The 20,456-nt window shown below is 38.7% G+C and overlaps 2 protein-coding genes across 2 annotated transcripts; both read right to left on the bottom strand.

Annotated features, from left to right (window-relative positions):
* Nucleotides 1-358: 358 nt before the first annotated feature.
* chst12a (carbohydrate sulfotransferase 12a) lies at nucleotides 359-3,420 on the bottom strand. The gene is made up of 2 exons (XM_039686103.2): nucleotides 3,289-3,420; nucleotides 359-1,859 (listed from the first exon to the last, which is right to left on the bottom strand). The coding sequence occupies exon 2, from the start codon at nucleotides 1,810-1,812 to the stop codon at nucleotides 496-498; it is 1,317 nt and encodes a 438-aa protein (XP_039542037.2). The 5' UTR covers nucleotides 1,813-1,859; nucleotides 3,289-3,420; the 3' UTR covers nucleotides 359-495.
* Nucleotides 3,421-5,883: 2,463 nt separating this feature from the next.
* On the bottom strand, nucleotides 5,884-20,174 carry eif3ba (eukaryotic translation initiation factor 3, subunit Ba). Its single transcript, XM_039686102.2, has 19 exons — nucleotides 19,936-20,174; nucleotides 19,347-19,539; nucleotides 19,085-19,204; nucleotides 15,851-15,908; nucleotides 15,612-15,740; nucleotides 15,336-15,493; nucleotides 12,420-12,551; nucleotides 12,255-12,321; nucleotides 12,118-12,164; nucleotides 11,306-11,516; nucleotides 11,146-11,218; nucleotides 10,940-11,062; nucleotides 10,767-10,845; nucleotides 10,537-10,675; nucleotides 9,919-10,044; nucleotides 9,760-9,837; nucleotides 9,553-9,661; nucleotides 6,434-6,546; nucleotides 5,884-6,342 (listed from the first exon to the last, which is right to left on the bottom strand). Exons 1-18 carry the CDS (start codon nucleotides 20,036-20,038, stop codon nucleotides 6,446-6,448), a joined length of 2,046 nt encoding a protein of 681 aa, XP_039542036.1. The 5' UTR covers nucleotides 20,039-20,174; the 3' UTR covers nucleotides 5,884-6,342; nucleotides 6,434-6,445.
* Nucleotides 20,175-20,456: the final 282 nt, after the last annotated feature.

Genomic DNA, 20,456 nt, shown 5'->3' with positions numbered 1-20,456 from the left:
AAATATCTTGTTTTTAATAATAATAATAATAATAATTCTTCATTACATTTATATAGTGCTTTTCTCAGCACTCAAAGCGCTTTACATAGACGGGGGAATCTCCTCAACCACCACCAATATGCAGCATCCAGCTGGATGATGGGACGGCAGCCAAATTGCGCCAGAATTCCCAACACACACCAGCTTACTGGTGGAGAGGAGACAGTGATGACGAGGATGTTTTTGTTCCCGGCACGTAATGTGCATGGCTGAGTGGAGAAAGATCATTGGTGAAAACAGATGGTTCAATTAGAGTATCTACCTGCAGGACTTAAGTGGACCATGCGAACTAAACAAACACTGATCCTTTGGACGAGAGTCATGTGAAAGAGTCTTTATAAACAGCATGATGTGAAAAAACACGCATTAGGAACCAGGCATTAGAAACTAACATCACCGTGTTTATTGTGCTGTGAAAGTATTCTCAGCACCCCAGTAAAGCTGATGATGAACATATCACTCATGTAACAACTTCTCTGGTTTGGAATATCCAAACAGTTTAAAGTCGGCTTCATAGAGCCTGTACAGCTCTTTTCTGGACTCCAATGGTATGCTGGCGAACCAATCCTGCTCCCAACTGCTGACCGTGCGGTTACGATGACTTTGCGGGAACTCGACGACATTGTCTACGCGGAGAATCCGCAACAAATGCTCAGCATCCTCATCCAAGGTCTCCAGCTTCCCCACGAAATCGTAATTGATCTGGCAGGGATGGCACAGACGGTAGATTTGTCTCCAGTGCTCGTTGAAAGGCATCTCTTTCTCAGTGTTGGGATCCAGTAAATACCGAACGAAATTTGAGAAAGACGGTCGAATCCCAGCGGCAAAAGCATCCACGACTGAGGCTGGGGGATCCGAGTGATTGCTATATTTTTTCAGCATGATAACAGCGAATCTCTTGTAGAAGTCCTCGTTTTCTTGTTCGAATTTGTTGCGATAGGCAGAGATCAGACGTACAAAAGGATCCCTGACAAACAGAAACTTGGTGTATTTCTTAAGCTTGATTTTCATGAGGTGCCGTGAGAACTTTCCATAGCGCTTCCAGAACTTGTTGAAGGTGAAGTGCAGGCTACTGTTGTGGATGAGCTCCTGAGGAACATCTAGAGGGTCTTGGTAGGGCACGCCGTCCAATAACAGGCTCTCGCTCAGCACGATCATAATGCGCTTCCAGTTTGTGCAAGCCACCTTGGGAACGTAACAGTAAATAATTCCATGCCGATCGTCCACAATGAGGTGATCCAACTCTTTATTGGGAATGTCGTCAAAAGTCCTGTTCTTTCCAGGGAAGTCTAAAAAACTTCTGTTACTGCACACATCTTGGATCAGCTGCTTTCTACTCTCTTGCTTCTGTTTTTTCTTAGGGTCAATTGGCGTCAGATGGATCTTCCACTCTCGTCTCGGGACGAATTTCTCATCCGATTTCTCAGAGGACTGATTGTGAGGGTCTCCAGGCGGCGGTTCTCCTCTCACCTGTTCCGTGGGGTCTGCGGTTCCTTCCAAAAACTGGTTGACAAAAGCATCTATGTCCATCAAGAACGAGCTCTCTTTGTCTTCCTCTATTTTCTTTCCAGGGTCACGACGGGCCTGTGGAGAGAGACGGGACGGATGGGGCCCGGAGATGGTTGTGTGCAGGTAAAAATTAGAGGCCCCCACATCATCCCAGTATATGATTATAAGAAGGATCATGAAGACAGCACCCATGATCATAAAAATGCGGAACAGTCTCGATTTTCCCATTTTGGTTGATTTTGACTGAGAAAGTGCCATTCTCATCTCAACTCCATTACATAATCCACAGCCCAGACCACATACATCATACTCTGAAGTAGAGGAAGACAAATAAGAAAATGGAAATCAAGAGTGTGCAAACTACTTGGTTCAATGTTGAGCAATATTGCAAGTTGCAACTTTCATTATGCAATAGAAAAGTAACATCATCTTTCTGATTAGTTGTACATGATTTGAGGGCTGTGTGTGTGTGTGATCATCGTCAGTCATTTAGTGTATTATGTACAGTCAAGCAAGTGTATGGTACTTAAAAATATATATTTTAAAATCTAGGATTTTAATTGTGCAGTAGGCCTATATTTCAGCCTTAAGAAAATGTTACCTCTACAAATAATTCATATTATTGACCAGACGCTTGTCAGACCTATTCCTATTGGATACTTTAAGATAAACATTTTGATATTCATATGTTGACACTCGTGTCCATTTATCCGGACAGCAGGCAATTTTCACAAATTAAATCCTGTCAGGGATTGATTGAGCATAATAACTGGCTGACTGACTGACTAAACCTTATCCCATACATAACACCAAGGGTGTTTTAGATCAAACAAATTTATTTAATAAGTAATACAATGTAATGTATCCCCCGTCAATGGTTATTTTGGCACACTGGGGCCTCATATCACCCTGAAGGGGTTTACAGGCTTCTACATTAAATATTGATATGATTATTATCTTCCTTGAAGGGAGTGCTGAGACAGAATACGAACACATCTACATAGGAAACAGCAGTGTTGTTGGAACAGACCCATAAATTCTTCTGTACCATTTGTCGTGTGACAAAAAAAGAGGCTGATAACGCACAGTTATTGGCTCATTTAGTGAATGGCGTCACAGCACAACACAAAATGATGTCGGGTACAAACAAAATGTGCTTGCATTGTAGCAAGCAAGCCGTAATAACAATTACTAAAAAAACTGACAAATGTTTACGAGCTACACGTGTGGATTTTTCGATGTATGTTGTTCTCATTTAAATTCAGGCCAATTATTATTCGGAAAACTCACAGTGCACAGCTATACATTTGCCATGCCCTCGTGTTCATTTCAAAGGCAAAGGCGACCCCTCACATTCAGCTGGACACAATGCAGCTCTTTGACACCATCTCTTACTGTGGGAGGAAGCTGCAAACATTCGAGGTTATCCGTGAAAACTCCTCCTAAGCTATTCATGTATAGATACTTTCTCCTAAGCAGCTGATTCTGGTTAAATTGGATGATACTCTGTCGATTGTTTTTTTACATTGACAACATGGAGACATGAATTCAAATCTAGAGCAAGTGCCAAGACCACTTTTTTCCATAGGAAGTAATGAAGCTACTCGTGCTTGGGGTTTTGCAGATCGGCTGTGTTTCGAGCACACGGAATTAAATGAGTAACGTTACTATGTTTAGTGTGATATGGTCGAAATTAATGTGTAACGTGTCCAAACGTGGCTGTAAAGATAACGGTCTCACCTCATAGCAGGAGTGTATATTTCTCGGCAGGCAGGCAGACGGCGTCAGCTGAGGAGGGATGTGCTGCGCGCGGGGTGTTGACACAACAGCAGCGCGTCTGTGATCCGCTCAGATATCGCGAGATTTCGGAGTCTGTGAACGCAAGGTTCTGCTGCTGATAGTTTTGTCAGCACAGCAGACTCTTTCGCTTTCTAAATTATATTAAGAGAAAAGACCACATGATGAAAGGTGTCAGAGAACAACACCTACAATAGTTTCTGGGAAAAATGCAACAGTTGGAAACGCAATCAGACTTTGGTCTAGCCAGCATCAATAAAAATATGTTCTAATGCAACAATATGTTAAGCAGCATGGGACAATTAACATAAATAAACCGTTAAAAAAATGTAAAGGCCCAAGAAGTGCCTTTAAACGTGCTGGATTATTCAATGGCTTCGTCCGAAATCACAGCTAGGTAGGTACTTATTTTCAATTAAAAAAAGAAAAAAAACTTCACAACGGTCGATGATGTGTAGTATGAATGTAATCTAAGCCATGTTGTAATTATCATGTGACCAACCAGTCAGTTACTTCGCTTCACTGCCATTCATAAATCCCCTCCCGTGGCCTCATGGGATAGTAAGGTGTCCATCGTATGCTCACTTCAGAAACTCGCTGGAAGATGTAGGTTATCCAGGTACTTTTTGCTTACTGGTTATTGGATACTGTGAATTCGGACATACTTGTGTCACATACTCATACTGTTTGTATTTCAACTACTGAACAGCCATTCCGCATGCAGTCAATTTGATGAGTTTTAACATAATTTCCACTGAAACAGGAAGACAGGGCAGGGTATAAATAGCTCCTCCCATTTAAAAAAAATAGCCAATACGTTCAGTAGCACCTCAATGCAGAACATGAGATCCACGGGGAGGAGTCAGATCACGATCCAAGGGGTGGAGATGGGTAGGTTTAGGGTTGGGTTTAGGGATTTGGGGTGGGTTTAGGGATCAGGGGGCGGAGTTGGTTAGGTTTAGGTGTATGTAAGGTGGGAGGAGTTGGATCTGGATCCAACTCCTCCCCATGGATTTCATGTTCCGCAGTGAGGACCATCTCAATACGTTGGCCAGAACCATTGAAAAGCCACAGTTCACTCCCAATCTCAAGACATTTTTCCTCCATATCGCTTTAGGAACACTCAGACTTTTTGGACTTAAGCTTATTCACTGTATCCCCCAGAGTTAGATAAGTCCATTCATGCCTTTTTCATCTCTGTGCGTGCATTTTCCGGTATCACTACGGTATTTCGCTCGATAGTTTCGTTTTCGCCTCATACATGTGTTTATAGTGGAAGTGTGATGCCGCTGAGCTGGCGAATAACACGTCATAACCAAATGTTATGTGATTGGCTTGTGGGTAACAAATGATTTTATACTTAAGACAAAACTACGTAAACTATGCTTTTACTATCTAGTAATTGCTGACTCCATTACTCCAACTCTGAATGAACTCTCTGCTCCTAACCATGGTGCGTCTCTGGTGCTGCGGTAATCACTCCGCCCAAGTAGCAGTGCTTCGCCTTCTGAGAATATAGTTCCCAATATTTATACGGTTAAAAGATATCTGTCTCATATATACACTGTGTGACTATACAAATCACAACATGTACATAGGAAAATGTTTGCATTATTTTGTCACTTTTTGGAATTAGTATGCTAGCTGTAACCATTTACATCCAGTCCTTGTGCTAAGCTAGGTTAGCGGTGGGTGCGTCAGACAGTTACAGCACTCACAGAGATGAAAAAGGCATGTATGGACTTATCTAACTCTGGGGGATACGGTAAATAAGCTAAAGTCTGAAAAAGTCAGTGTTCCTTTAGAATATTGCATTCTGTGCAGAATTCAAATTGGGTCCAATACATTTTGTGATCCATTCTGTGCTATTGTGTCTCTGGACCAGAGCAGACTGTGTTTGTGCAACAGTAACATGAAACCAGACCATAAATTCATCCCAATGGAAAGTATAATTTACACTGTTTGAATTGTTCCCGATCCACCTTATAGTATACTATGTTCCAATCCATACACCAGGTAGAAAGTAGTAAATGTGTGAACAAAATGACATATTTTAGCCTCAGCTTCAATTTATGGTGTAGGGGACAGGACACTTTATAAAGAGCATTTGATTGGACAAAAAATCTGAGAGGCTGAATTGCAGAGAGATATCAAAATTATTGATATATATTGGTGAGAGGGACTGCAAGTTTTGAACACTTATCTTCTAAATGTGAATTGAGTAATTTTAGATAGGGGTATAGATATATATATATATATATATATATATATATATATATATATATATATATATATATATATATATATAGATAGGGGGTACAAACTAAGGTTGAAAGAAAGCCTGAATGTCATAATATTAAATGCATCATTGATCTTTATATTTACTCCAACATTTCCTAAAATCCCTGATATTGTTTCTGCACAAAAACCTATTATTGTCCAAAATACACTATCAACTTTAGTTTAGTAAGGTAGAACTAGCAAAAGTTTCATTATGTGTTTTTGCTACAAATTCAACAATAGAGGAAAACAACAGACTTAAATTTCAGTTCAACTTTATTCCCTTGTTGCGCATTTAATATCAGGTAATCTGAATGGAGGAGGATACAGACCACTGTAGTGCCATTTTTGCACACTAGAGTACAAGTTTGCCTTTTGGAAAATCTGAGGAAACAAAAAGTTTTCCTTCGGTGAGTTGATGTAAAAACAGTTTATGGCATTTTGTGCCATGGTGACACCCTTTGACAAGGTAGACCAACCAAAGGCAGGAACAAGAACACGTAACGATCAGTTCCACCAAAAGCAGGCCCGGATGATGTTGGCGGGGCAGATTCTCCCACAGCTGGATGATTTTGTTAAAAAGCAGCAGTCAACAGTGGCACCAAATTCTCCTTCTGCAGCGACCAGTATTAAAAGGCACTTGACTGATGATAACAAGGAGTACTCTTATGGGGGATCCCTCAATTTGCCACTCTCCTCCACTAAAAAAAACGGATACTGAACACAAAAAAACAACAACAAAATAATTACGACTGTGCCAAGGTATTACAAAGACCATACCAGAGTAATATTGCAGCATATACAGTACCTGCTGTTGGAATTACAGATCTCCGATGGGAATAATTTCTTCATTGATGAAAAACTCAATGGTCTCTTCCTCATAATCATCGATGTTGCTGTCTAGCTCATCAGTGTCCACACCTAGAAAAGACCAGAAAATCCAGTGATGACTTGAGTATATAGTGTTTAACCCTCTAGGCGGCATGGTGGAGTTTACATTTTCGAGTTCATGGTCATCTAATGCCACTGGGTATGTTAGACGAGGTATTCATAGGACAGTTAGGGGGCAACTGAGTATTTGAGTATTACCATTTATTAGTAATGATTTACAGTTTGTTTTAGTGTTGGGCGATATGCTCCATTTTCATATCGTCCTATCGTCAGCCTGTGAGATCGGCGATACACGATATTATCGTGAGGGGGCGGGGCTAACTTATTTGATTATTAACTTGATTATTTAGCCTACTCATTAATTTGCTTGTTTTATTAGCCTACTTCGTTTTATATACGAGAATCTTTTTTCTATTTTGCTAGCAAAGGTGGAGTGTTTATTAATAGGATCAGGTTATTTCCTGGTATAGTGAGGTAAAAAAAGAGATCCTAATCCTTTTGTTTGTCAACGGGAAATTTACGGACACATTAGCCTATCCTCATGCCGTTACATGCAGCATTTTGACTAGGGTCTATTTCTGCACGAGATGAAAACACGTTTTAATAATTTCTTGAGTCAGAAAAAGTCGGAGTTTGCGATATGTGCCCCCCTACCAGTGCGCTCTCTGCGCACTTCAGTAAGCACGAAGTACGCGGGTTAATGTGTCTTAAATGCCGATAGAAACAAGAGCAAGGGCCAAACGTCTAGCTGAGTCGATCGGTTTAAAGTTATACTTATGACTTGACTCTGATAAAGGAAACGTTTACATGACCACATGCATTGTCAAGTTTATTCAACATAATCAAGAACGTCGTCGCATGTAAACGCGCTCAATCTCTGAAAGTGAAAGTAAAAACGGACTGCTTTCGGCATCTGCATTAACGCCGCGTTCCCTCAGAGACGACGATGATAACGGTAACTATAATACTATTTTAGTGATATTATTATTAATACTATTTAGTAATTGTATTGTTTTTAGTGTTAGTGTCATTAAACGTTTTGTTAATGTGTTACGGAAACAAATACTGACGAACAACGATGCCGTTTTCATCTTGGATCTGTAGGAAATTGAATTTTGCGTCTGTTAAAACGAGCACACTTGATAATTTGTGAATGGATCACCTTGCAATTAAATTTTAATGTGGGATGTTTTTTAGTCTGTTTTAAAAACATTCTCTTAGAGGTGTCCTCATTAGTGCGTGTGTTGTTGCAATTGTTATGAGGTGATGTCGTTGTAAATTTAGGCAAGGCAAATTAATTGTAGTTCCTAATATTCATTTAATAACAATACTAGCTTTATAATAATAATAATAGCCTAATAATAATAATTTAATACATTATGATAAAACGAGCCAATTATCGTATTGATATCGTCAAAGGCATCTGCCATCGGCAATATGTCAGACTATCGTCGATACACGATACTATCGTCTATCGGCACAACCCTAGTTTGTTTGCTACTTGCCTATTTACCTGAGCATTCAGTATTTTGGAGAGAAAAAAGTGCTGCATTTTATCATTTAAACATGCCACCATGACATCATATGCAAATTAGATGGGAAAATGTAATCCCTACATAAAATATGGGTCAACCTTAATATTTCTCTAATTTACAGAAAGTCTCTATCTTTTATCACTTTTAGGGTATAGCCTATTGAAACTGAGATGTCAAAAACAAACATTTTAGGAAAAAACCTAAAGAGTCAGCCCAAACTCAACTTCTACATAGGACTGTCACAATAATTCCATGTTGACAATTATTCTGTTGAAAATTAAATGTCAACCATCACAGACTGAGCCTTGTTTCTGTCATGTATTTTGGGTTCCTTGCCACTTGCTGTTTCCAATCACCTATTTCTATGCATATTTTGGGTTATTGCATAAAAATAAAAATGCTGGATGGAAGCGCCAAGAAGTGCATAGATTCTAAAAATGTGCTTGAAATCAAGCTCAACCGAGGTGGTTCAATTTGTTATCTGATAAGACAACAAAACTAAAGCACATAAACTATAATGAAAACACATTTACAAAATAAATCCCTTCAGGCACAACAACAACAAAAAAAACCTTCACACGACTACCCCAACAGAGGATTTGATTGGATATCTGGACTAACCCACGGATAAATTATTGTACAGCATCTCATCCTGAAGTGCCTAGAGTCTGTCATTAGAATGATTTAGTTTAATTCACTCTCATAAGTGTCTCGCATGATTGTACTACCAAACACCAGCACCCAAATGCAAGAGAACATGACAGGGTTTATTGTGTTTCATCTGCGTGCTCTGAAACACAAGTCATTTATGATGGTGCACTGACACCAGGACTGAACAATTTTTGGAAAATAATCTAATTGCGATTTTTTTTCATACCAATATTGCGACTTAATATGCAATAATTTAAGCTTTTTATTTCCTGCATTATTCAAAGACAAGCAATAAAGCTTTGTATATGTGGGAATATTTAGTCACCTCATGATTCGATCTGAGTAAATCATGGGCTAATTTTCATTTTTGGGTGAACTACACCTTTAGGGCCTGCTAACATATTGTGTCTTTTTGCGACACGGTGCAACAGTGGCAACCGCGCTCCGCTTTGGTCCGCAAGCGCTTTGGTAAAAGAAGAACGCGGCACGCCTAACGTTTTCAGGCGCTACGTGTGAATGGCGCCTTAAGTAATCAAACAGGCAGGACAAACCACATCTGAATGCAGCTTATCAGATATACCAATGTCTATGATATCAGAAGTAAAAATAAAACTGTAAATGGATGGCTTCTGGGCGAGTATTTATATATAGCCTATATATATATATATATATATTGTGGCCCACTAATTTTGTTTGGCCCGACAGTGGAAACGCAGCTGGATTTTGGTCTCGCGCCTCGAAGTCTGAGGCTATTGGCAACCCACCCGGCGCTTTGTTAGCCCTGGCTCGATGGTGGAAAAGCGGCTAATAAAACTCAATGCTGGACAGAGCTGTTCTCTGCATTAGTTACCTCCTCTAAGTTCAAGGCGGAGAGGTCTCTGCTCTTGGTATATCTCCGCGGCTCTCTCACGGTATTTGCGATACTCATCCATCATGGCACGTCTCTTGTCGACCAGTTCCTGTAAATCACAAGTCACTCATATAAATTTGAGCACTGAACTTTGATTCACATGTAAATACTATGTGCATCCTAGAAAAAAACAACTCAATCTCATACCTTTGATGCTTTAGACTGACTGAGACGATCCTTCTGCTCAAAGATCTTGGAGTATTTCTTCAAGTCCTTCTTAATGAGCTGTGGGTTTCAAAAGGAGAGGTGGGATTAGAGTTCACACTGAAGGGAGTTGACAGAGTAATGAAAGTGACCCCATCTCACCTTTATTTCCTCTTGACTCAGGAGAGAGGGAGGACGGGGCCTCCACAGCAGCTGGCAGAAGCGTTCCTTGTTGGTCTTCTGCAGCAGGCGGCCCTGGAACGTCCACAGCCAGAAGGCGTTGTCCACCTAAATCAAAAACATTTTATACAAAAACCAGCTGAGACGCATTCCCAATCCAAACACATTAGACAAAAATAATAAATATCAAAAAAATATTTTAAAGAGTTTAAATATACACTAACATTCAAATGTGTGGGGTCGGTAAGATTTATTTTAAATTATTCTGAAGGAAGCCTCTTACAGTCACCATTTATTTGATCAAATACAGTAAAAATAGAATTACTGTGAAATATTAGGCTTAAAATAACATTCCTATTTGAATTTATTATAAACTATTTTATTCCTGAGAGAAAAGAGGATTTTTTTCAGCAGTCATTAGTCCAGGCTTCAGTGTCACATGATCTTTCAGAAATCAAGAAACATTTCTTATTATTAATGTTGAAAACGGTTGTGCTGATTGATTGTTTTGTGGCCATTTTTTTTTCAGTTTTATTTGATTCTTTCTGATTGCTACTGTTATTTTAGCCATTTTTTCTAGCTAAAATTAGGTTAAATCACCTTGTGACTCCACCAGGAGACAGATGTCACAACATATCGTCCAGTGGGGTCCCATTCCACGTCTGAGGCCATGTAATGCTCTGCGATGTTCATCATGGTGCAGTCTGACGTGTCCACAAAAGCAAGAGCTCCATTCATGCTACAGGACGAAACATGTAAAATTATACAAATGAACCACTATAAAAAAAAATAAATACATACAAAAACCACACATTTTATTGAGTACAGACCTCCTCAAACCAGCCAAGACCAAAAACTGCCCCTGTGGACTCCAGAAGATGCTGTTTGCCTGTTGCTTGTCAAACATTTCTGAAACAATACATTTTGGGGTTAGAATTTAGATCATGCACATATCTTAAAAACTACTTGTCAAGAAAAATGTGTTTACAATGTGAAAACTCACTTATTAAGTCAATTTTGCCATTGTTCTTCACATGGTAGAAAGATACACTGATTCTGGGAGATTCACCATGTAGCACAGCAAACTTGCTGCCATTTGGTTCCCAAGCGAAAGCAATGATGCTCTCTGTAAGATGGGTAGAGAAATCAGATCCAAGAGTAGGGGTAAAAGAAGACAAGACAGTCAGAAAGAAGAAATCCTTTCTTTACCTTTCATCTCCACCACATCCACAGGTACCTGCTTCTCTCTCATTCGGAAGATCTCAAAGTTGGTGACAACGCCCTGAAGTACAAAAAGAATTGAGCAAATCCATGAAAGGGAAATGTTTAAGCTTAACCTGGCAGTGCAAATTCAAGACAGCTTTTATACCTGCGTTCCTTTGGGGGTTCGGTCCACCTTCACGCAGAGATAGTCTCCATTTTTCTGCCAGTGAAGTTTACAATCCACAACATTAAACAGGTTGCGGACTCTGATCTCGTTCCTTGATGGAAGCTGCATGAGTGTCACCCTAGCTGGGATGTCCTTATCCTCGGGAACCCAGAATGCAATGATGTTATCACCAGGTGACCAGGAGAAATCCCTATGGACAATACATTCATTTTACATTAAAATGTATCTTTTAAAAAAACACACATCAAACAGATAAATAAATCAGTGTAATGAATAGTGAGCGCAAGCGCTTTTAAATATACAATTTTTTTTCTTTCTTTTTTCTTTCTTAAAGTAATCAATACTTTTATTTATCAAGGAATCATGAAATTGATTAAAAGAGAAGGTAAAAATGCTTATAATTCCTAAAAAAAAAATTAATAAAAAAATCTTTTCATCAAAGAATCGATTAAAAAAAAAAAAAAAACAATCATGGTTTTGCCCAAAGTATGAAGCAGCACAACTGTTTTCAACATAGATAATATTAGGAAATGTTTCTTGAACAGCAAATCATCATATTAGAATGATTTATGAAGAATCATGTGACACTTAACACTAAATTCAAGAATAAGTTACATTTTTAAAATGGTAATATTTTGCAATATTACTGTTATGGCTGTATTTTGATCAAAAAGTTGCAGACTAATAGAGCTTACAAGATTTTCTTTCAAAAGCATTGAAAATTCTTACTTTCAACTCCAAACTATTGAACAACTGTGTATTTACGTTCTCAATAGTTTTATTTAACTCACTTGATTCCGTTTATCTTCAAACTCTTCTTGTCCAAAAGACCCATTGACTACAAAAGGAGAAAACTTGGTTTGTTAATTAAACAAATTAAACCTGAGGATTATCCAAACATGCGACTCAGGAGACACAAGATACATACAGGAGTCTCATAGATGCTCAGTGTGTCCTGCGTCATTCGGGCAAAGAACTTCCCATCTGGACTCCACCTGAGCAGAACAAGTTTTAGATTAAGTAATTATATTCCAGTTAGACTATAATCAAATTAGTAACTCGTGCCATGAAAATTTACTCCAACCACACTTACTTGAAAATTGGCCAGTGGGCAGAGCTTTCACAGTGAAAGCCTCTTTTCTTCTGTCCTGTGAGAACATCCCAGATAATAATTGCCTGCGGGTCATCTTTAGTGTCCATGAGCGGGCTGAACGTGACAACATATCTGAAAACACGAATTACATAAAAAAATGTGTGCTATTAAAACAATATTGCTCAATAAAACATTAAACTAGCATAACATTAAACATAAATTAAGTAGTTGAACGATTCAACTGCCATTATTTGGCTTCTCATATTATCGGCACAAATTGAATTGTGCAAGTGCGTTTTTAACAAGAGTTAGTTTCCAGGTGTTAGTTCAGAAATCTCTATATAATAAATATAGTAATAATGATATAACAATAATATAATTATCACCATCATGTGAAATAAGAAAACACATTATGTACAATAAGTATTCACTTAAGCTCATTAAATTGTGTGTGTGTGCGTGTGATATAAATATATATATATATATATATATATATATATATATATATATATATATATATATATATAAGAATGGGTAGACATGTGCCGGTATTCGGTAATGCGATTAATCGCGGTAATGAATATGCACGATATTGTTATCGCGGGCTCTTCAAAATACCGTGGAAAATTAGCATTAGCTGCTTATTTTCCTTCAACCGCTCAAACACTGCGTGCTGCGCAGAACACGCGCGCACTCTGATGTAAACAATCCCCACATGTATAAGCACTCTGTGTGCATGCGGCAGTAATGTAAACAATCCTCACATGGAGTAGAAGCATGGCGGAACGCTCCCGACGATTTATCCCCGCAGGGCTGCCAACTCTCAGACATTCCGCTTGAGACTCAAGCTTGAGACTTTCAGACAGGACGCGGAATACGCGCGCGACGCGCAGGGATGTTTTGTTGCTACGTCGACCTGCATCGACCACGCCGGTGTTAAAGTTCAAAATAGTTAAACTTTTTATTTGTAAAATAGCAAATCGCGTTGTATCTGAAGGGCAACGTTGAACCAAGCGGTCAGCGTCGCGCATTGCGCAGCGTCGCGTCCTGTCTGAAAGGCGCTTAACGCATTTGACACTTTTCACACGCTCTCCCACAGAGAAATATCACAGAACAAAGAGGACACTGACACCGACAGACTAGACAGAGCAGGTTACTTTTGATATGAAAGTTGTTATTGATAAATTGAAGTTGATAAATCAGCTCTTAGGTTCTGATCACAGATCGTTGCTCCTCAGTTCAAGTAAACCGATCATCATGTTACTTTCGTTTTTATTTAAAGATACAGTACAACTTACCGAAAGGTATATTTACTTGTACATAATAACGATCAATCAGTGTTTTCAAACACGGAAAGAGGTCAGTAACACTGCAGGAGAACAGTTGTGTCAAAACGTTACATTTACCTCAGGAAAGCCATTTAATGACCAGCACATTCATTGACTAGACAAAAAATAGCAAGGAGTATTTTGCTAAATATTATATTTAATTTCTCTCTGTATGTTTACAGCATTATGTGAGTTTTTTTTTTTTTTTTTTGAGAAACATTAACAGACTGAGGCCTACCTAATATTTATCCAAATGAGTCAATATTGTATTAAGACTGAAATCAAATCCAAGAATTTAATTGAATAATACAAACAGTAACCTACCAGTCATTGTAACATGTCACTAAACTTTAAACAATTTGGTTTAGTTTACCATATGTTTTGAAAATCACAATTACACATTGATGCAAGTTGAGTTTTTTTTAGAGACCCACAATGCATCTGTTTTTCTTGAGCATTAAAATATAATTTCATTAAAATATCGTGATAATACCGTATACCGTGATAAAAGCTCAATCAATTAACCGCAGCATGAAAATGTGATACCGGCACAAGCCTAAGAATGGGTGGGCAATATGGCAAAAATATAATATGACTTTTTTTCAGGAAAATCATGATTCACGATTCCTTTTCATGTTGGTTTTACTATTTTGCAAGTGACTGAGCATTACAGCCAAACTAATGTACCAATTTTAAAAAACAAAGCCTCAGGTAACAAAATATAAAATAAAAAAAAAGAATGGCTGACATTTAGGCCAAAATCCTTTTCATTATTTTCTTTGATATTAAAAATTTAGTTAATTATTTAATTTAATTTATTAAAAATTAAAGGAAAAATTTCCAGCCTTGGCTGGACAATAAAGTAGTACAATAATCATTGATTCTTATTAAAGCTACTATTAAAGTTCTCAGTCAAGAGCAGTGAGTGATTTCCTCTTTGTATTTTGCTGTTTTATTAACATTAAAGGAATAGTTCTCCCAAAAATGTATTGTCTTCATTTACTCTCTCAATTTATTTAAAATCCGAATAAGTTTCTATTTCTACCCACAGAATTTTTTTATTTTTGGGTGAACTATGCCTTTAAGGACAGCGGCAGTATGTTTACTATTAGCGTACTGTCTCTTTAAGATCTGTGCTAAGGTTAAGCTACGACGCAGCTAATATACACGCATTTGATAATCAGATTTCTTTACATTATCTCTGTTCACTTTCACTTTAGACATAACCAAATTTGTTTATGTACACCTTGTGTGTATTTCACATTATTAGCGGAATAAGACTCGAAAGACAACTTAGTCCAGTAACTAAGCGCTGTTAGACAGGCTTTTAGTGCATGTGCGTTTCAGGTGTAGCCTATGCGCTCAAAAAAAAAAAAAAAGCACCTGTTAGAACAGCGCATCTATTTAACTGGAAAGGCTTTAAAGCACAAGAAAATAATGAACTGCAGTGACCCGTTCCTCTGCATTAACAGCTGATAGAATTCACGATCCTATGCTTTTTCTATGCGATCCTAAGCGATTTTCGATCAAAAATCGTGATATCGCACACCCCTATAAGAACCCATTTCAACAGGGGAATAAGGCATACCTCTCACAGGGAGAGAAATCAATGAGCTGGACCCCTTGATGACTGAACCTCTGGATCTGCTTGAACTTCTCACCACCCCACAGAGCAATGCCTCTCTGATGGAACGTGGCAAGGTACGTGCCTTTTGGAGACCAGCGCACATATGTCTCGGTCCAGCGCTACAAGCAAAATGTACAAAAAGATACTGAAAACAGTATACATGGTCACATGGTTATATTCTAAAGATGAATGGGTGAACGCTCCTAAATAAATAAAAAGTTAAAACTTTTAACTCACCGCTCTCTCCTCCACTTCAATAGGCTCCTTCACATCATTAGCAAAAATGCCTGTTCGTTCACCAGAGTCATAGATTACGCTGTACTGATCACGACAGTCAGAATCCTCCAACCAGTGACGCAGATTTCCCTGAGACCAAAACACCAAATGTTAATCAATACACATATCAGGTTTAAATGCATACAGGATAGCCAGGGCTGGATTACACACAATCAGAAAAGTTCTTAATAACTACTCACAAAATCTTTAAAGGGCTGCTTCTCAGGGGCTTCCCACTCATCACAGATTGACATGTACCTACAGAAATGAGAAATTTTAGATTAGTGTTTGTCACTATTTTGTATTAGCTGAAATTTGTTTTCTTTGGCCAATAAGTGTCCAGGGCTTCGATTAGGAATTGGTGCCCCTCATTTGGGAGTCACACTTGTTCTCTTAGCAGTCAAAAGTAACCACATTATCTTCCACACAAACGCATAATATTTTTGAGCACTTTTACATGCAAGTTGATTATGCTTAAGCCGACAATGCATATGGCCATGTAGACAAGTCACAGAATCAACACCGGCCGCCACATATCACGTTTCGTTGTTTTTTTGTTTGTGTTTTTGCCATTTAAAACATGTTCAGCTGCATTTCCTTTTCCTACTCTTCCTCCCTCTCTCTGTCACTCACACATCTCTCTCTCTCTAACACACACACACACACAGCCCCTCCCCTCTGTGCACACCGTGTCTGTCTCCATGAAAACGAAATCATCCCTGGAAGCTTGGGCTATTTGGTGCAGAGAAGACGGCTGGCGAAATTCACAAGTTCACGAAAGGTTGGTTTTTCGTGAACACCTTTACAGAGTCACACATTAATAAAAGAGTTATAAAAAAAATAATACAATGAATAAAATGTTTTCAGTGCATTAATGTTGGAGTTAGGAGTGTGCATAAATATTCGATCTGTAATTATTATTCAAAAAATAAAATACTATTTGAATTTTACTACATTGCTTTGCTGGCCGTAAGTGCAGTGAACCTATGATAAATCCCAAGCACTAGCTCGCAGTTATATTTATGCACTGGGTGGCGCTGTGGAGTTTGGAATTACTACCTTGCTAAATGATCTTACAAAATGGAATTACTTTATAAAATTAATTAATCTGAGTTATAATATCATCACCACAATGAGAAATCACATGAAATCTCAAGTGTGTGTGTGTACGATATCTGGTGCAATCTGCTTTATTAGGCTTTTTTTTTCATTCACACCGCTTGAGCATGCTTTTATTAATGCTTTTGTTGTTTTTTTTTATATTTTTTGTTTACACATAGGCCTACTGTTTAATGTTTTCAACTAAAATAAAACTTTAAAGGTGCTATATGTAACTTTTCGTCCAAAATGAATCCTTTTTGAAGGGGTTGTAATCACATATTACTATTACCTCTGAAGGCCAGTATTCCTATTTCTATGTGAAGTCTCCGGGTCAGATTTTCTACGAAATCCATCGGATGTGACGTGTATGCGCGCTCCCGAACCTCTCTCCTTTTTCTATACAGTCTATGCAACGGCACTGCAGCTGACGACATGGAGTCAGATAACACCAAAAAATGACCTGCCTCCAGCACAACACAGACTCCAACACAAACTCCACATAAATATAAAAAACAAAAATGTATCTGCTGAAGCTCGTCAGGCCAAAAGTGAATCGGATAGACTTAGGACAAAGAGCATTTGAATTATGGAGAGACCTCCGCTATTGTTATTGTGATAAATTACAAGTTTTCAAATATGCTGAAATAATGGTAAACTGTAATGAAATAGCAAGGTAAACTACAACATACATGAGACAAGAAATGAACACAAAAAACTGTTCCAGGATAACAAAACGTAGGTGCTTTAGGATGCAACTTTTACTTTATATACTAGATCTACTGTCTAACGTCACTCATCCCACTACTATCATATCGTTTATAATACACATTTCCAGACACGTTCAGTACAGTAATGTTACTTACTACGATCTTACTGTTACACTGAAATTGTTATACAATCACCTATGTTGAGATTGCTGATTGTGAAAGATACAGGAATAGTTAGAGAAATGCCTTGTGCTGCATAGCACCACAAATGTAATGTTATCATGGTACGACCATGGAGCGTTAGTTAAACGTCAAGCTGATAAAACTAAGTAGCCTATTAGTGTAACGTTGCAGTGGGAGTTTACACGAGTTTACAGCCTGTTGTGTAACGCTTTCTCCGGTCTGTTGAAAGTCTCAGTATGGCCGTGTACCGTGAGTGCTCGCTCTTGTGTTTGAGCACGCGCAAGAACGCTCTTTTAAAAATTGGTTGCAATCTGAAACATCAGGCCGCTAAAAATATACATATAGCACCTTGAACATATTGTTTGTTGTGTATATTGCCTAATCGGAAACTTGTTCAGAAATGGTGACAAAAACGTCAAAAATTGAAACTTAAAAAATAACGTTTTTTCCGTAAACCATCATTTAAAGTCCCCGTGAAGCGGAAGTTGCAAACGATTTTTCTCCAGTGCTGTGACGTATTTCCAAGTGAAACGTAATATTGAACAGAGGGCAGGGTTTTACTCTAGCGCTCCTCCTCTCCATCTCTCGCTCATAGCAAACTAACGGTTTGAGGGGAGTGGTTACGCGTTTCCCCACCCAAGCCGTGAAACCTACGTCATCAGAAAAAGAAACCGTTCCAGACCGGAAGTAACTTTTCAGATTTTGATTTAAGATTACTAAGGTAAAACATTTTTTTAATATATATTCACTTGCACGGATTAATTGTTCACCACAAGACTAGTAATATGGGCTAACAAAGTAAATAGGTTCAATTTTGATTTCACGGGGACTTTAAATAAACAAATATTCGATTTTTATGAGCCTGAAATGCCCATCCATAGTTGGAGTCCTGACCCTTAGCAAAAAAGTGATTGCGTCTTCTTTTGAAAGTTAACTAGGCGCAAGTTTGCAGTAAAATGCAGTTGGGTTGTCGAGGTCAAAACAAAATATATGTAGCAGCTGTGAATCAAATTAGAAATATTATTATTATAAATAATGTTGTCATTTTTTTACTCTTACACTGAATGTTTGCTGCTTCAATCCAGATAAGTATTGAAATTGTCCACGTGTTGAGGCTGAGGACCAGCCTGAAACAGAGCTGGACAGTCCGACCAATATTTATGAAATTTCCTCCAACAGTAACGTTCTTCTGTGCCGTTTCCATTATAATTCTGTATTTCTTTTTTCCAATTTAGGCTGTTTTCAAAACTATAGCTAGCATTTTAGTTATCGTCCTTGTTGTGAACGAGCCTTTTCTATCTTGAAATTAAATAGTGTGACATCATCTATATCGGCCACCTCTAAAATATTGGATTCGGCCATCAAAAAATACGTATCGGTCAAACACTATTTAAGATTGCATCAAATGCTGTCACAATAACAGCACAATTAAGGACAACATACTTGTCAAAGTCTGTGAACAGATTGACACGGAAGGTGTGCTGCTTGTCCAGCTTGTAGCCATCGGCGTTCTTGACAGCTTCAAGAGCGTGACTCGGTGCAGAATACTCCAGGAAAATGTACCTGTGAAGATAAACGCATATATAGGAATAGGTTATAAAAGTACAGCATCTATGCATTCATTTTATATCAACATATCAATGTAAAACAATAGACCAAGCAGAAATAGACGTATAGTATTCGTCAAATGACAACCAAAAGTTACCCCTTAGTCTTTCCGTCTGCTTCGGGATAGAATTCATTGGTGATTTTGCCGAACTTTGAGAAGATCTTGTGGATGACGTTCCTGAGTTTCTCCAGGCGTTCTGGTCCGACCTGAGGGACATTATCAACCACAATAACCGAGTCGATGCCGTCAGCCTCCAGAGGTTTATCCCTCAGAACATCCTCCAGCAGCTCTGCATACAGATAAACCATCCAATACAGACTCAGTCAACATCTTAAACATGCTATATGGGTAAACAGATGTTACAGCACTACAATTAACTTTCTGAAATCAAGCTCAAAACAGCTGCGGAGTCAATGCTGTGACACGCGCGTTTATTTCCCTAAAGCTGCTACGATGCTTTTGTCCTGCTCGCGCACATGCTCAACGTTAATAAGAGCGCTTTAACAGGAATTAAACGCGTGTATTCTTAAACAGAGTAGTGGTGCAGCATCAAATGTTACTAATCAGTTAATCTGAAGGGTGTTCGGGTTAGTAACAGGCAGACCGTTTCAGTTTTAGGGTTTAGTGTGCGACTCGTAGCCTGTTAGCAGGCGGGCTATATAGTGTAGCTAGGCCTCTCTCTTACCCTGATCACTGATGTCATCCACGAAATCCTCCGGATCGCTGAACGAAGGCTCTTCTCCGTCGTCATAATCCATTTCGCCCTCCATATTCTCCGTATCTCGCATTTAGAGATCGATTCCTGTCAGTCCGGGCTGGTGAGAAGTCGGTGTTAAATTTTACTGCAGTAATCCAGAGATTTTTCTCACTCGGCCATGTGCAAAGCAACCGGCGCCAACCACTGCGAGCGAGAGAAGGACCGTACCATGTGGGCGGGGAGCGGGTGAAGCCTCTTGGTGACTGTTTTCATGTACAACACAAATTTAGGAGGAATATAGCATTTATAATTTACAACAGCAGTATATGCCCTTATAATTCATACCTTCTGTTCAAATGTGCTAAATGTGTCGTTTTACTATGAAATGTGGAATGTTTGACCCCTTTTACGACAAACGTGGTCTTTCCCTGTGCTTATCTCTTGGAACTTCCTGTTCATGTGACAAGCAGCACCTCCCTGTAGTCAAACTACTGTATGTCAAACTGGTA

Source organism: Pimephales promelas, chromosome 3 (assembly GCF_988280905.1).
Source record: "Pimephales promelas chromosome 3, fPimPro1.hap1.1, whole genome shotgun sequence".
NCBI lineage: Eukaryota > Metazoa > Chordata > Actinopteri > Cypriniformes > Leuciscidae > Pimephales > Pimephales promelas.
Note: the sequence above shows the minus strand (reverse complement) of the source record. Positions and strands in the feature narration are given on the sequence as shown.